General features: G+C 35.5%; 1 protein-coding gene across 8 annotated transcripts in view; it reads right to left on the minus strand.

Annotated features, from left to right (window-relative positions):
• The window catches only part of LOC122256963 (intermembrane lipid transfer protein VPS13A), a 74,787-nt gene that overhangs the window by 40,636 nt on the left and 16,651 nt on the right, over positions 1-17,500 (minus strand). For 3 of the 8 annotated variants that reach the window (XM_086548825.1, XM_043021959.2, XM_086548821.1), the window contains exons 11-26: positions 17,322-17,351; positions 16,121-16,348; positions 15,687-15,793; positions 10,574-14,636; positions 9,684-9,926; positions 8,959-9,224; positions 8,640-8,776; positions 5,700-5,798; positions 3,436-3,602; positions 3,168-3,319; positions 2,712-2,932; positions 2,483-2,594; positions 1,898-2,128; positions 1,569-1,784; positions 1,328-1,417; positions 900-1,065 (exon numbers count right to left, since the gene is read on the minus strand). In XM_086548825.1, the coding sequence (XP_086404951.1) occupies positions 900-1,065; positions 1,328-1,417; positions 1,569-1,784; positions 1,898-2,128; positions 2,483-2,594; positions 2,712-2,932; positions 3,168-3,319; positions 3,436-3,602; positions 5,700-5,798; positions 8,640-8,776; positions 8,959-9,224; positions 9,684-9,926; positions 10,574-14,636; positions 15,687-15,793; positions 16,121-16,348; positions 17,322-17,351 (6,528 nt within the window). The remainder of the gene's footprint in view (positions 1-899; positions 1,066-1,327; positions 1,418-1,568; positions 1,785-1,897; positions 2,129-2,482; positions 2,595-2,711; positions 2,933-3,167; positions 3,320-3,435; positions 3,603-5,699; positions 5,799-8,639; positions 8,777-8,958; positions 9,225-9,683; positions 9,927-10,573; positions 14,637-15,686; positions 15,794-16,120; positions 16,349-17,321; positions 17,352-17,500) is intronic. The other 5 variants (XM_086548830.1, XM_086548832.1, XM_086548844.1 and 2 more) reach the window with 3 other exon arrangements.

A 17,500-nucleotide genomic window follows, 5' to 3' on the forward strand; every position in this document is an offset into this window, starting at 1 on the left:
TTCTTTCTTTCAGTTTATAGGATATACAGGATAAAGTTTAACCAGTTTATGATTACTAAATGGATAATGACTATAAGTCTCCATTTCAATAAAGGAAACTAATACACTAATCATTTCCAGGTAAAGGACAGTTGTTTCAAATGTCTATGGCCAACTGATGGTATTTCCATTATTAGTGGTAGAACTGTGTTAATTAAATCATGCATTTATAGTTAAGACAACAAGGTAATCATTTTGAAATCAAAACAAACATACAATCTTTAAAATTCTAATAATATTTAATTGATTTTAACCCTTCTGAGATGGGACAGATCTTAAGATGTTCCACCTCGGCTGGGCATCTTGAAATACTCTCCTCTCTATTATTTTCTAGAATGATGTTATGATATATAATTATGATATATCTAATTAGCATTTGGTATGATGCATTAGTTCCGCAATTGTAGGAGTAACTTGCTCATGTTTTGAACAAAAAAATGCAGTGTGAAAGCAATCCGACCCTGTGAAAAATGCCTGTATCAGAAGATTTAAGATGTTCAGCCTGAGCTGGGCATCTTAAGATGTGTGTTTTTTATAATTTTCTAGACATGGAAATATGAGTCCATATACAATATATTACCCAAGTGATAATAACTAGCATTTGGTATAACAGGTCATTTTAACTGAAGTAATAAACATCTAAAATGCAGTACGAAAGTGATCCCCCACTGAGAAAATGCCTGTTGTGGAAGGGTAAAAAGATGCTGGTTAAGATTTCATTTAACTTTTCTTTATAAACTTATTCAACTAATGACTGATCAGAATAAATGTATTCTAACACCTATCATCAGTCACTCAGTCTCATAGCACAGTACTTGAAATACATTAAAAAAATTATAATACAAACAAATAAATCATACCTTGGACACCCTCACTTGGCAGCTGAGCCTTTAGTGTTGACTGTTTTACTTTAGCCAACAGTCTGTATTTCTTGCCACGATTATTATCTGTGCAAACCACAACTCCGCATGATCCAACTGCTTCACAACTCCATCTGCGTGACCAATCACTTTCCACTACACGAATCTGCCAACCAAAGCAATGCATTATATTGTAAAAGTTATTATCTAATATTTTCTAATCCAGTAATGATGGTTTTCTCTTTCAGCAAAATAGGCAAAATATATAAAACGATTATTTTTGTATACTCTTTAGTATTTGAAAAGCTACTTGTCACATAGACAATTCAAGACACAATATAAGCATCCATATAGCTTTTGAGCAATCTGGCTCATTTCAACCCAACTGTCATTTCTCATAAAAAGTCACTTGAATGTCAATTACTTACTTTTAGTTTGTGGGGATAGTTTCTCTTATAACGGAAAAGGACAATTTCTTCCTGTCCATTTAGCTCACATACAACTTTAGATCTTGCACCCTGAAAATTAAATAATGACAGTAATCACAGCAAAAAAAAAAGAAAAAAAAAAAATATATACATATAACAAAATAAAGACACTAACACAGGTTTATAAATATCTCTGAGCAATGTGACAGTTAAAATACGAGTAACGAGAAGTAGCGCTTACCCGTATATATAATGGAAGTCCTGTTTTATTTACAATCCAATATGGAGAGTACACATAAATAGCTGTTGACCCAGACCTAACGGTGTACAAGGTGATTTCCAATTTCCTGCGAGCATCCCCATCTCCATGACTGAGTATTAGAGTGCGGTGTTCATTGCCTTTCTCTGCTCCAATCTCTAGGGTACCACTCCAGTCACTAGACAAGTAGTTCAGTACCTGGAGATGGTTAATTACTCAGTGTAACAGAAAATCTTAGCAAGATATCAATTTGTCATATCAACAGCAATATACATTTTCCTATCAAAAGGAAGACATCAACTTCTACTTACCTGAACTTGTAAGCTGACTTTTTCCTCTAGACTGACTTTGTAAAGAGTTGTTTGTGCCCCAGGATCTAGCATTAGAGGCTGTCCTAGAGTTGGATGGGTGAGAACTAGAGTGCATGGCAGATGATTATGGATTGCAAGGGGTGGCATCACCCGAAGAACATAGTTAGGTAACACTCCTCCCAAGCCTTCCCACTGAAGGCTACTCAGCTTTATGCCTTCTTGAATTGTCACCTGAAAACAGAACACCATTGAGCTTCTTGTTTCTTATCTTTTAGAATGCAAAGTTAAGTCAAATAATTAATAATTTTCTGTAGGGTTACAAATGTTATGGCAATAAGTCAACTGTACTTTCATATCTTTTTTTGCTGAGAACTAGTCTGATCAATCAAAATATTTATTCTGTGTAATACTTGTTTTCCACTTCATTCAATTAGTACTAGGGGACTAGTAATGATTTCTGTGTAAATCTGTAGAATATATAAATGTATCACAATGCATACATATCACTGTATTAAATTACATAAAAAGATTGCCGGATGAATATATCATAAGTACACATTACCCTCTGAAACTTAACAAACTTACTGCAGCTGCAATTGTGGGATCTTGTTCTATCTTCGCCTTACAGGTTAGGATATGAGAGCGTGATGATGACAGTAGTTCCTTCCACCACACACCTAACTCACTCACAGCATGGCTATAAAGGAATTCTCATTTACATTAAGTTTGCTAAAAAGTATGTATGTCAATAATTTTCTCAATGAAACACATACACACATATAATATACTGTCAACAACTCATTCCAGTACTTACTCTGCTGCTGCAGGTTGGATATGTAAGGAAGAATGATAAGCCACAGTGAGAGGCACTGTGAAAATCTGGTCTGGCTGGAGGGTAATCATCGGTACATGAGGTTCAAACGGATTTACTGGAGAAACCACTCTTGCATGAAGCTCACCCAGGGAGGAGCCAAGCATTTCTAAAATACTTTTCTTGAAACAAATATTTATTGGCAGAGGCAGGTCATTCAGAATCTGTGAGAATATATGAAATTTATTTTAGTATTTTCATCCCATTACCATCTCTCTCAATGTATATCAGTCAATAACGATACAAGTATATCTCCACACTTTAAGTACTATATTTCAGTAGTTTGTCAGCATTTCAGCTATGTGAAGTAATATTAATAATTACAATAACAGAGTATTAGTAAAATAATAATGATAAAAACAGTTAATTCAAATCTTCATAGTTTTAAAATCAACTTACCTGTAAAGGACTTCTTACTATGACCTTCGTTGTGTGGTGATCTACCTGAACCGTTACAATCAAGTGATATCTTCTATCATTACGAGGTGGACTCAGTTGAAAGATACGGCTTCTAGATCTTTTGCCAACAAAAACTGTTAGCTCATCAAATCCTGTTAAATGAGTAATCAATTAATCTTTTTATTCATGGAAAAAAACTCAAATAACTAGATCAATTTCCAAAACAAAGACAAATCTAGTCATATACAATATTACAGAAAACACTTACCAGGTACACTGATTTGTACTCGATGCTTAGTTATGTCCTGATACAAGGCGACTGGATTGGGACAGAGCTGGTCAAAGACAGGTTCAACAAAGGGAATGTCAGCTGTGTGACCTGAGATTGAGATTGCTGGGCAGGAATTCAGACTCAGATGGTCCCAGTCTCCCATTCTGAAACAAGCATGTATTTTGAAGTCAGTACCCATGAAAACACCAGATAAAAAAATGTATATGAAAAACCTTGATTATCTCTGAAATAGTTTCCAATCCTTATTTCACATAAACAATAATGATGTAAAGCATATGTACATATGTCTATTTCTATCTCTAGATAGAGAAACAAAGCTTAAGAGATGGTGAACAGGTCATATGATACTCCTGTCATCCTGCTATCCTTTTTAGAGGTATGACTATGCAGTTACCCTATATGATATATAGTGCCTGTAAAAGTGGCAGTGTTGCTTGGATGCTGTGACAATTTTGTGTGTGTGAGTGAGTTGGTGAGTAAGTTTATGTGCATTTGTATGTATATGTGTATGTGTGTGTGTGTGTGTGTGTGTGTGTGTGTGTGTGTGTGTGTGTGTGTGTGTGTGTGTGTGTGTGTGTGTGTGTGTGTGTGTGTGTGTGTGTGTGTGTGTGTGTGTGTGTGTGTGTGTGTGTGTGTGTGTGTGTGTGTGTGTGTGTATGTGTGTGTAAGTGCGTGTATGTGTGTGTGAGTGCGTCCATGTGTGTGAGTGCGTGCATGTGTGTGTGAGCGCGTGTATGTGTGTATGTATATGTGAGTGCATGTATGTGTGTGAGTGCCTGTATGTGTGTGTGAGTGAGTGCGTGCATGTGTATGTGAGTGCGTGTATGTGTGTATGTATATGTGAGTGCATGTATGTGTGTGAGTGCCTGTATGTGTGTGTGAGTGAGTGCGTGCATGTGTGTGTGTGTGCGTGCATGTGTGTGAGTGCATGTATGTGTGTGTGTGAGTGTGTGTATGTGTGTGTGGAGTTCATGTGCAAGTGCATGTGCAATTGCATGTGCATGTGTGAGTGCATGTGTGAGTGCTACTGTTCGTGTGTGTGTGCATGTTTGTGTGTGTGTATGTATGTATGTGTATATGTATGTGTATGTGTATGAGTGTGTGTGTGTGTGTGTGTGTGTGTGTGTGTGTGTGTGTGTGTGTGTGTGTGTGTGTGTGTGTGTGTGTGTGTGTGTGTGTGTATGTGTGTATGTGTGTATGTGTGTGTGTGTGTGTGTGTGTGTGTGTGTGTGTGTGTGTGTGTGTGTGTGTGTGTGTGTGTGTGTGTGTGTGTGTGTGTGTGTGTGTGTGTATGTGTGTGTGTGTATGTGTGTGTGTGCTTGTGTGTGCATGTATGTCTGCAAACATGCTGTCATTCATGCATATGTATTAATAATTGTGAAAATTTATGCACTTTTGTGTGTCATCATGCATCTTTACAAAAGACTACAATAACAGAACTGATATGTATATATCAACAATCTGTAATCATAATTATATGAAATTGAAAATGTAAGGAAAGAGATACATAAATATACTGGACATAAAGTACCATCCGTTTAAGAGAAATAAATCTAGGTCTGCAAATAAATAAATGAAGAAAAAAAAAAATAATCTTTACATATTTTTGGTGATATGTGAAAGATAACTAAATGTACAAGATAGTAACACATGAGATCTACTTCGATATAACAATTCATGAAATCTCCGTAATGCCACTGTTATGTGAGGTTGTCTTGTAAAGCCTATTCTTTCTCAGACACAATAATGGGACTACACACCAGACTATCTATAAAAGATAGACACACAAATAATTAGATAATTTAACTCTATCATCATTACCAAAAACAATATCATATATTGAAATGTTCCACTATATTAATGCAATAACAAGAAGAAGGAAGTAAATGGTCTTTAACATACATTATCATCATCTGATAGTATTCAGCTTCAAATTAGGTCTCTGAAGTAGTATCTATGAAGTTCTAATAAACACTTGAAAATGTATATGCTACCAATATGAAAATAGCTTCAAAGAACAAATTCATCATGCTCAAATATATCACAATACACACAGATGAAATATGAGATCAAAGTTTCAAATGCTATACCATTATGTCTGTCCCTGCTGTACATTTAAAAGACCAGATATAAATATCCATTATTCTACGTTCACAAAGCCTGAGTACAAAAAGCTGTAGCAAATCAAAGGAACCAAATACAGAACATAATGCACAGTGTCTAGATATCTGAGAGCTCACAGTGACCACAAGCAGCATGGTAAGATGGGATCATAGGGAGGCATGGAGGCAGGGTAGAGGATTTTTCCATGACCAAATCCATCATCAGAACCTGTATTTCTAAGAGAGGAAAGAAGACTTACCATTGAACATGTTTGTATGCCAATCTAAGAATTTGGACTACTATTTTTATTAACATATCTCAGTCTTTAATGATTAACATAATTTTTTTATTTTAAAAAATTGATTGAAAGGTAAAGAATTGGATACACAATAGATGTCTTCCATCAACAACTTTTCGTATTCCCAGTATTATACAATGACTGATTATAAAACCTACATAGAAGTATTTGCTTGACAGTACAGGCAGACTGTTTTTTGTCCTATTTTGTTCTTACTTTACTACATAACTCTTGTAGACAAAAGTCTGTAAAATTCTAAACATAGCTGTCCTCTTTCTTACTACACATAAAGTTAACATCATCAAATAGATTATTAAGGTATAACAAAAGATAAATGCCTTCACACATTTTTCTTACTTCTTACTTATTTTACTGTAGTCAAGTTGCATTTCTGTTTCTGAGGCTCTCATTTCATGAAATCTGTATAAGATCATCTATCTACTGTCCTCAATAGTAAAGCATTTGTATGTCTTCAAAAAAATCTCAATGAGAGAGCATTTGTTGAATCAAAATAATAGTGTCATTCTCACAAAGTTCAAGAATCTGCATATCAGTTATTCCTAATCTCTTTTTTTTATCAAACCTATGTCCAGTAAACATCTGGTTATAGCTTCAAGAAGTATGTAAAAGCAATGTGATAGATATTGCATCTCATTTTCTTGGATAATAATCCAATATTCTGCAGGTCTATCTTAATTCCTTAATGATGAATGACATAATGTTCATGTCATGGCTTGGCTGGTCTTCCTAATGGGTAACATAAAAGTCATATCTTTGTTTTGTTTAGCCTTCAAGTCAGGTGAAAGGATGAGAGCCAGCTGGTTGCTACCTCAGCATAAAAATACCATGGGTGGCTATGCCCGCATGCTGTGAATAAACCTTGACAAGATGACTTGATATTTGATATAATAAATACTATTGGGATTTATTTCAGACTTCTCCCTTACATTGTATGGATATACTAATTGTAAAATTGACTATCCCTTTGACTAACACTGGATGGAACAACTTCATGACAATGAAAATTGTAATAATAAACATAATAGTGATAATAATAATAACAATATTAATAGTAACAACAACGAGACAAAAACACCCCTAAATAAATGGCTAAAGAATCTGCATATTCATTATTTTTATCCTTCTCTTACTAGACTTCAGTCTCACAGACATCACACAGTAACTAGCTGAAGATTTTAAGATATTTTCCATCCTGGAAAATACTGAGGCATAGATTAATGATAACAATAACTAGGACCTTGAACAATGTATGCACAGAAAACAGTCTGAGAAACAGAAGTATCACTCTAGGGTACAGTTCTTGTCCTATAAACAATTCAGTTTTCAGTCCACTCTGCCACCAACCAAGTTGCCCAACTTCTCAGCCATAAAACCCCTAAATTAATGGCTAAAGAATCTGCATATTCATTATCTTTATCGTTCTCTTACTAGACTTCAGTCTCACAGACATCACACAGTAACTAGCTAAAGATTTTAAAATATTTTCCATCCTGGAAAATAATGAGGCATTGTAGGGTTGATTATTCACCTAACTCTAAAAATATAGATAAATGATAACAATAACTAGGACCTTGAACAATGTATGCACAGAAAACAGTCTGAGAAACAGAAGTGCCACACTAGGGTACAATTCTTGTCCTATAAAAAAATCAGTTTTCAGTCCACTCTGCCACCAACCAAGTTACCAAACTTCTCAGCCATAAATGAAAACTCTTTCCCTATTTTTTTGAATAGTCAGTTAAGTTTACAATAATGCGCTGTACTAGATCTGATTACTTAAGGTCACAAAAAATTAAATTAAATAAACAAGCATATTTCCAGGGTAAGAAGAAGAAGAGGTATTATCTTGCAAGGTCTCATACCTTCTACAGGCTAATAACTGAATGCTGGTAAAAATTTAAAGCTTGCTACAACTGATAACATTGCTTATGGATGTGAAATTACATGAATGAGATTCCTTCCTGTTAGGAGCTCTGCAAAGGGATATCACATCTAGTGGTAAATGGCATGGGCATTATACTTATTATTAATTCATCTGTGTGAATAACACAATAGAACTCCTGAATTACTTTCTTCAGAACCAGAAACTTACAGGTCAATGTCTTAAAATCAAAAGGAAAATTATATCTTTAAAAGTTTAACCTACAATATCAGCAACATAAATACCCATACTATTGTAGTACAAAGATTAAATGATAATAAAAAGTATCATAGGTTTCAGTCTATTCCAAAATAATAACATGTTACTGAATAGCTTGCTGTTTACTATCAAAGCCTTAACCATACTGAGGGAAACAATGCCACAGACGTATGGAAATATTCACAAACAGGTGAGAAAAAATGAGTGGCTATCAGGTTGGCTTCTATGTAATGAACTGACATTTTTGACTGGGTGTTCTGGTTAAATCTAAACAATTAGATAAAAAACAATCAATATGTGTGCTGTAATGATGATTGTCTATAAGTTATATAAAATACCATGTCATAATTAGACCTATTTTTCATGTACTACTCTTCAATCTATTTGTATCTGAGTAACCCAAAATAATAAGTGATAAGCAAACTTTGAGAAAAGTACTGAAGAGGTGAATACAGTTTCACAAACTGTGTTGATAGATACCAAATGGACTTTATCTCCACTGCTCCTTACTCATAACATGCTCAAAATAAACGAAGGTATTCTGCCTATATGATCACCATTTACAAATTAAATTGAATGACACAAGAGATAACAAGCAGCTTAGTAGCCTGAACTTACCCTTCTGGCCAGCCATCATCATCTGAAGCTGATTCTCCTCGACTGCGACTCTTTACTGAGGCTGGGCTCGAAGGCAGTGAGTCTGGTTCTTGGTATTTAGCCGAGGTTAAGACTTCAAATCTGGTCTCTCCATCAACCTGGTGTACATGGTCATGGTCAGTGGGAATAACTTTTTTAGCTCTATAATCATCAAACAAGAATTTTCTCTACCCTCAGGGTATGGTACAATGGTTAAAGTCATTAGGGATGAGTGCCTAATAGGATATATTAACTGAAAAAAATATCTAATATACTGTATTTATCAATTATGCATACTAACCTCTTCTTGGGCCACAACTGTGACTTTTGAGTTTGGTCCAATTTCATTTACAACTAGTATTTCTTGAGCAATTGGATTAGCACTGGACACAATAGGTTGTGGCTTCTCAGGTTTATCCAAATATTCAGTAACAAGATCGTAAATTGAAGTCATAATGTGCGGTGTCAGTGATATTTCCATATGATCCCTGGAGTCAACGAATATACAGGTAGCTAGTTCTCCTGTTTCTGCTTCTTCTGGGGTTATAGCTGGACCATCTACAAAGTCTAGAATAGAAATATAAGGTTAAGTATCTCTTCTCAAACAACCTATGCCATTCAGTTTTTGATGTTCTATTCATTAGTATTGGATTATGGTGTCAAATTGACAAGAATCATTGTTTATGTTTGTCATGTAAGAGTAAGGGAAAAGAACAAGCAGATATTTTTTCATGGCAATGTACTAAATAATGTTTTTTATAGGAAACTTAAGATATAACTCTGCTAAATAGTAATTAAAAAGTCCTTTCATAAAGTGACAGGTGCTGTTATTCCTGAATATGAGAGGTTAGTTCTATCAAGTCTTTTCCCATCATTATTATCATTTAGGCAAGATTGCCATTCTAACCAAAACTACATTGATTACAACTCTATGCCCTGATATACCCACCTATCCACATGCATCTCCATTCACACAAGGCCACACAGAATACCCACAGTACAAGCCCCAAAACAACTAGGAATTACCTGGGACAAGCTGAGGGGGTTTGAAGACTCCTTCAGCCTCCTCTTGGGATTCTTGTCCTTCTGCAGATGACAGAGATCCTTCTTGCTGAACCCTAGTTCGTTTCTTATCATCCTCAAGAATATCATCACTACTCTCTTCTTCTTCTGATCCTTCAGAGTCACTAGAGAACATGTGGGAGAATGCACTGGATATCTTGTGTATCAATCCATCTTCAGTTTCAGAATCTGAATCCAACGGATAACCTGAGGAAGTAGTTTAATGATTCAATAATAGAATTGGAAACTAATGCATGCATTAAGTATATAAGAATCATGAATTAAATGCCACTTATTCAGTAATTTCTTTAAGTATACTATGATAGAAAGGGAAATGGGGAAATCAGGCCAATCATTAGAACACACAAATTTAGTATCATAAATTATTTTCTTTTTCCTTTCAAAATTCTAATCTAGGATATCTATAGTATAATATCATACTCATCTAAATATATCACCCTTAAAATTATAATGATATCTTGTGCCTTGGCAGATTTATTTAAATGTGGATAGTGTTGTTCCTTTTCCCACTAATGTTAAATTATACAAATCTGAAGGACTACAGCCATAGAAAAGATTCCTCCTCAAGTAACACTATATTAGCTCACTATTTTAGGAATTCTATATCCTATCATTTTCTTCCCTTTTCTTTTATTGATCCTTTCTTTCATGTTACATAAACATTACATCAGACTACATAATTTCATTTAAACAATTAAATTTTTCAAGTCAATCATGACATCTGTTAAAAAAAATCTGTTTCATGAATTGCCATTATCAAAGATTTACTTTTACTTTTAATTGTCAAATCATGAAAAATATATCTACTTCAATCTAATAGAATGTACTCTTACCTGTAAAACTTCCAAGATCTGCAGTAGAGCGCTTAATACTTGAGCGCTTTATCTTTGATGTTGCATGAGGCTTCAAAACAACCATTTCATTATCCTGGTGTTCTTCATCTGTTGAAGAGTCTGAATCATCTAAAACACAGCTTATATAACTGTTTCTGTTGTTTGATGAACCACTGTCGACAGAGTCATAATGTGGGCCTGATCGGTTGCGCTTGATACCTATGGGCTGAGCCTGATGCTGCAGGGTGCGGATAAGAGTCTCCCATGGTCTCATTACCTTTCCATCTTCACTCACTGGTTCAATGACTGGTTCCCATGTAGAAAACTCCTTATTATAACAAGATAATTGTAGCTGTATTTCAGCTTTAGTGTACATGAGCTTTGACCAGTCATTGATCTCAGTATTTAAAGCTGCCTTCATCAAAAGAACAGGAACAGCTGATTTCAAAGACTGTCTCTCAAAGGACACAGAGATAACTGAGCACCTGATGACCAATCTCTGCTGAGGTTTGGTTGAAGGATATTCTGGCTTAATATATACCTCATCATCAGGATGTGTGGGAGAAATGTTAGCTGTGAGAGGCTTTGGAGACCAGAGGTCATCTAGGTCAGCTGTTGGTCGCTGAAGTCTGAAGGGTATCATTGGAGGGCTTAGGTTTCTCATCAATTCTTCCACTACATTAATCAGCAGATGTACTATTGGAGGATTAAGATGAAGATGAATATGGGAGACCTTCAGTTCTGCTCGCACACCTTCTTCTACACTTCTGAATACCCAAGATCCTTCTATATCACATGGCATCATGATGGAGTAAGGGCTTTGACCATGATAAGTATACATGGTTGCAAAGACTTGACATCCATCTAATGAAAAGTGGAAACTTTCATTACCTGGATGTCTAGAATAATCTACATGAATTTCACACCTCATAACCAAAACCCTGCTGATATTCTCATCTGGGTCTGCAAAAAGTACAATCTCTGGTCTTTTTACTTTAAGAGATATGGAAAGAGTCTTCTGATCATCCATGTTGCTTGTGACTGTTGACAGGTAACCACTTGTGCTGTCCACTGAACTTGGAGGTCGACGAATGATTCTCACACCATCTACAGTAGTTCCAAGGTCACCAACAAAACCTGGATTAAGTATACCTCCACTGGTACTTGCAGTACTTGGTATTGCACCATTTACATATTTGTACATTGCAATAGCAAAACCTACAGACATGTTCAGTCTCGTTCTTTCTACACTGGCTTCTATTGCTGCATCACCATTTGGACTAACTTTATACATAAGATCCATCATTGGTGGGACACTAACACTAAATCTTCCAAAATTCATCTGCATTTCACTGCTATACTGACCAAATATCTTTTTAACTGCATGACTGTTATCTGTTCTCACATCAAATAAATCAAAAGAGTGCAATGTTAGCCGTACATCCATGCTTCGGTCACTGTTCATATCTCCATGCACTTCAATCTCTCCAACTTCTAAACGACACAATGCACTTGCTGCATCACGTACAGGTGAACTTAGGACTTCATCCATATCAGTATAAAGAGTCACTGTCAACCCATCCAGAGATATGAGAGCATCTGCAATTCGGTATATATCCACTGAATGTGTCAGAAATGCTTGCAACCGACCTACATTATCATCACCAACTACTGGAGTGCCAAGATCAACTGGTGTGAGTGGCTGGGAGTGAATGTTTGTATCCGTAAACTGAGCCTCAGCCATGTTTTGTGTCATGACAGCCAAAATGGTATTAAGGTCACATTGCCCCATATTTATGCAAAGAGCCCCCATGTGTATGCCAATATCCCAAGACAAAAGATCTCTGCATTGAGGTATCAAGGATCGCTTAACATCTGCTCTAATGGTTGCAGGTTCTAGTATATCTTCTTGCATCTCTAATCCACCGCCCAGTGTCATTACTGCTCGATATACTTGCAGGGGCCCAAGCTCAACAAGAACATTTTCAATAGCTCCACCTCCTCCTCCTGGCACTGCTTTGAATAAGTTATCAATTTTAAGATCTCCAAGATTAAACACTAACAAACTGGGAGAGTCAGACTTCTGAGGAACAAGAACTGTTGGTGCATGAATATCAATACTTAGGCTTATCTTCCTTCCTGAGACCAGTTCATCAATACTTGCCTCTGCTGCTTTCTCTGCATGTTTTATAGCAATCTGAGTTCCCTCTCTGTTCAACACTGGCTCCATGAATCTTTGGAGATCTGCAAAGAACTTACAAAGGAAGACACACTGTACTCTTCCAATTCTGATTCTGAGTGATGCATCAGGGTTTACACCATGTGGAGAAGTGTCAATTTCTTCAACACCTTTATGAGTTGGACTGAAGTGGACCAACTTTATGTCGAATACTCTATCTTCCTCTATTTCAATTATCCTTGGATGAAGAGTCATGTCTGAGAGATCATCTACCACCAACTCTAATAGAGATGCTCGAAGAACTTTCTTTTCATTAGCCTTGAAGACACATTCTCCTTGTAAACCTCCAATCTTTGCTTGGAGAAATTCAACTTCATTATCACACAATTTCAAGCTAAGGGTATGAAGATGTGTGGCAAAGGACCACTTGGTTGCTCCTGATGGAACTGGAGGATCCTCTGGTCCAGAAGTCAGCCATGTCATGAAGCTGTTGGGGATACTTACTTTTGGTATCCTTTGCTCTATGTGCCCTAACTTTGCTGTTAGCATTGTAAGAAAGTTGGTAAGTGTTATAATAGAACCTCTATGCCACACTATATTTAGTGTTGAAAAATCAACAACTAAGCTCTGTTCACAAGAGTGAAAATGAGATTTGAAATCTGGACAATTGGCACGTACTTTGCGATACAATATAGTTGCTACACATCCAGTCTGTGGTGATGAGATAAGCTCCAAATATTCTCCAGTTGGATTATGATGATACTTGTCAACAAGATGTAGAGAACTTAAAGTAACTTGTACAGCTGGGCCATAATCCATCATAGCTGACTCTACAACAAGGTGAGTAGCTCTTACCATCAAATAAGGCCTTTCCCCATGTTCATTTGAGCGAGATATGCCTACTACAATTTCATCTATACAGAAACGTGATAAAATAGTTATCATATTTTTGGGAGATGTGTTGTCTTCAAACCCAGGTACATCAACTGGCTTTCCCCAAGTCTCTCCTTCGTCATCACTGTTATCTGAAGCAGAGAAGTATTTTTCAAGTTCAAGACTTGTTTGAGAAATTGTGTCAACTGATGAGAGAGGTCTCACATGTCTGAGTAAAGGAGGTGTTGGATGCATATCTGTATTATCAGGTATCATTTTTTTCTTCAGTCTGTTCAGCAAGTTATCCCTTATTCCTAACAACTCAGACACATTTGGTTCTAATAAACAGTGATGAAGATCCAGATCTGGTTTTGGTATTCTTGCATTGTCTACAGAATCTGGAACAATCATTCCAGAATGCATTACAGGCAAGTGATGTGCAAATTCTACAAGATGACTTAAACGGCTGTCTGAAAGGTTCAACTTCAGAGGAGTAATGTGGATGTCAATCTTTTGTCTTGGCTGTTGTCTGTATTCAGGATGAATGCTATTAGCCAAATCAACCTTAACTCTCACTCTAGGCAAAAGGTGAGAATCAGAGTCATCACGTGTTCTGTGGACCCGCCATTCATCTCCTGAATCGGCAAACAATACTTGGAGCTGAGATATTGTAACAGTTAACCGATCATAAAGACGTTCCTCAAGTTCCATCCTTGTTGCATCCTCTAAATCAACAGTTTGGCCTCCTATCTCACTGTTGACCTTCAGTCCACCCATATCTAATACTAAAACATTGCCTCCTTTCTGTATTGAGCCATGTTCTGGCAGTACAATATATGGGCTCTTTATATCTATGTCCAGGTTGACAGTCTTGTGTCGAGCAATTGCATATTCAACTGCTGCTCTGCCAGTGTTGACCATCTCATTGAGAGTATCTCTGGCCATTTCTTCAAAGTCTCTGTACTTTTTATGAGGAACACGGAAAAAGTAAACGATCTCTGCACAAGCATGCTGAAAGAAAATGAAAAAACAGTTGATGTTACTGAAACTACACTTTTTTTCAGAAAATCTAAATAAAATAAATAATGACATTGCTAACACTAACATGCTAGTAATACATTGCAAAGATATATATGAAAAGAATATGTCAGTCTCTTACTATGACTAATTACTATTCCTTATTCACATCCTAAATTTGTTTTTCTGTATTCTCTATCCTTCTTAGGATATTCTAGTTTGGCAGCAGCTATATGTACAGGGAAAATATTTATCATAGCAAAGTATTAAAGGGAACTGAAGTGAGAAACTGGTACAGCATTTATATGAAATTTCATCAAAAGAAGTAGGTAATTTAAAGATTCCTAAAATTTTCCTATCATACTATTATTCCTTTCTCTGCTAAATCTGAATGAAAAAAAACAGTGATGTCTTAGCATAGCAAAAAGTAAAATATTGTTATAATTTTCTCAATACTAGGATCCAGTATTAATATCTCATCTGACCTTTGAAAAGGAAGCATCTTTAACTAGAAATTATTTCTGAACTACCAGATATAGTGTAACACAATGGTTAATAGAAAAGAAAACTTCTAATGTAGATCAAACAGACTTGAAATTCCCAGCACATAATCTGTATAATAAATAGAAGAACTACCATTGAAAATATAGCAGCATATACAGAATCATCACTCTCTGGTTCTTTTTTAGAAACACTTTAGTGTAAGAGTAAGCTCTCTAGATTAACATTTTTTTGGAAAGTAAGTTCCTTCTGGATCATTTTATTATGTAAGGAAAGAAAATCTTTCCAGACATGTGTGTGTAGTACATAACACTTTAAGATGGTAAGTGAATTTTGAAAATATAAGTGCCCAGCTTGTATTTATTTGTCATACCTCTTTTTTAATCATCTTTTAATTTTAATTCTACAACTAACCAGATGCAATACTCTTTTCTATCACAAATCCATGTAAGTAACTGTCGAGAAAAATAAGTCTCAGAAGAAACTCTATTCATTTAGATGTAAAATATAAATCACAACACAAATACATTTTTTGAGCTTTACCTGGTTATAAAGCAGCTCCAATGGATCTAGTTTCATTGTCACTGCATAATCTGACCCGACATTCATTGGGTTTCGTTCAAGGTCAATTGAGAAAGCAATGCCATAACCTGCAATCCATGAAGAATTGATGTAAATTTTTGGTTCTTGTAACAAGCAAAAGATTCTCAATAGCAGTCTACAAACAAAATACCAGTAAAAATAATGTGAATCTAAATAGACAAATACTATCATACTCTGATTTCACTTCTCTTGCTACTACTGTTTGTAGTAGCAAACTAAAGTAAATTATATATACAATTCTGAATACATTATAATAATAATGATAATATCAACAATAATCTTAATGATGATAATATTAATAATAATAATAAAGATAATAATAACAATAAAAAAAAATTATTTTCACTTGTGCTTCTATTCCAATAAACACTGACCTGCAGATGGTGTAGGTTCCACAAGCTTCATGACATAAACAAGTTCTTGTTCCATGTTGGCAGCTTCAAGATTGAACGATTCTGCCTTCGCTGACAACTTTTGGTACTTTATACCATTGCGATTTTCAGCACTCATAACAAATCCAGAAAGTGTTGCCAGAGCTATGTCATGAACTGTATCCTTCAGTGTAAGGCTGACATTTTGCAGGGAGAAATACACCTTTTGATCTGTAATCAGAATAAACAGGCATATCTGATGAGGATGGTGATCTGTGTAAAACCTTCTTAGTATCAAAAACACTTCTATCAGTAATGTGGTTCTAGGTTTATGGTGAGTGATGGCCTATCTGCATGGTTAATAAGTATAAAAACATATCCACCATACACATCCCACAGTCATACATACACACACTTATTCCCCCCCCCCCCCTACACACACATTTTATCACTCTTGTTCTGTACTAAAAATCTGCAATTTTGCTAATATTTCCAGGCATGTGTAAAATGCATGCAATGTTTCGATTTCAGTCTGGAGTGCTTAGTGCCTATAACAACATCCGATATCCTTCAAACAACCTACCAACTGATGTAAGTTCAAATGTAGTGAAAACAACAAAAATATAATAACTGACTTGCATCAAATTTCACCAAGATTAAATATTTAAAACATGTCATGGAGAGCAAAAGGTATAGACAGTTTAAAGTGTAACATAATTGTTATACAGAATCTTACAACTGAGCAATACTACATTGCTGAAAAATATGGGTCAGGCAATAAATTGTAAGTTTCATGCTTGAGCTGTAGTTTTGCCTTACAGTGTATCATAGATAAATTCCATTAGACAAGATTATCAATATCAAGAAGATAATGTCACTGATCAAAGTTATACCTTCATTGAAAATTTCACCATATTTTAGCAAATCATCTGAAATCAAAGAAAAAATAATTGAAGCTTACATGATGGGTAAAACATGCTTACTAATATGAGATGCCAAGCCAGTGACTGCCAAAGTGTACATTGTACATATGCATATGCAGAAAGCAAGTGGCACTGCAATGGACTGCTACCAATGCAACTCACTCCCAACTACAATATGCCTCTGAGATGAGGTGAGACTGGTTACTACACAAATGATAAACATCAGCAAAACCTTAGGCTAAACAAAAGCTGTATGGTAAATAAGCCATCATTTAACTTACACTCGAAGCTTTCATCATAGGACTGAGACACTGTAAGGATGGACAGATGTTTAAGTTCATAGTAGAGGATCTAAATGAAAATTATTTCTAGTATTCAGTAGAGCAATATAATGAAAAACAACTAAATAACTAAACTAAAACAAAGAAAAGTAAAGTTAGGTACACTATTCAAATCTTGT

The sequence above is a fragment of the Penaeus japonicus genome, unplaced genomic scaffold, assembly GCF_977035675.1.
Source record: "Penaeus japonicus unplaced genomic scaffold, GWHDUDI00000001_assembly GWHDUDI00000002, whole genome shotgun sequence".
NCBI classification, from domain to species: domain Eukaryota; kingdom Metazoa; phylum Arthropoda; class Malacostraca; order Decapoda; family Penaeidae; genus Penaeus; species Penaeus japonicus.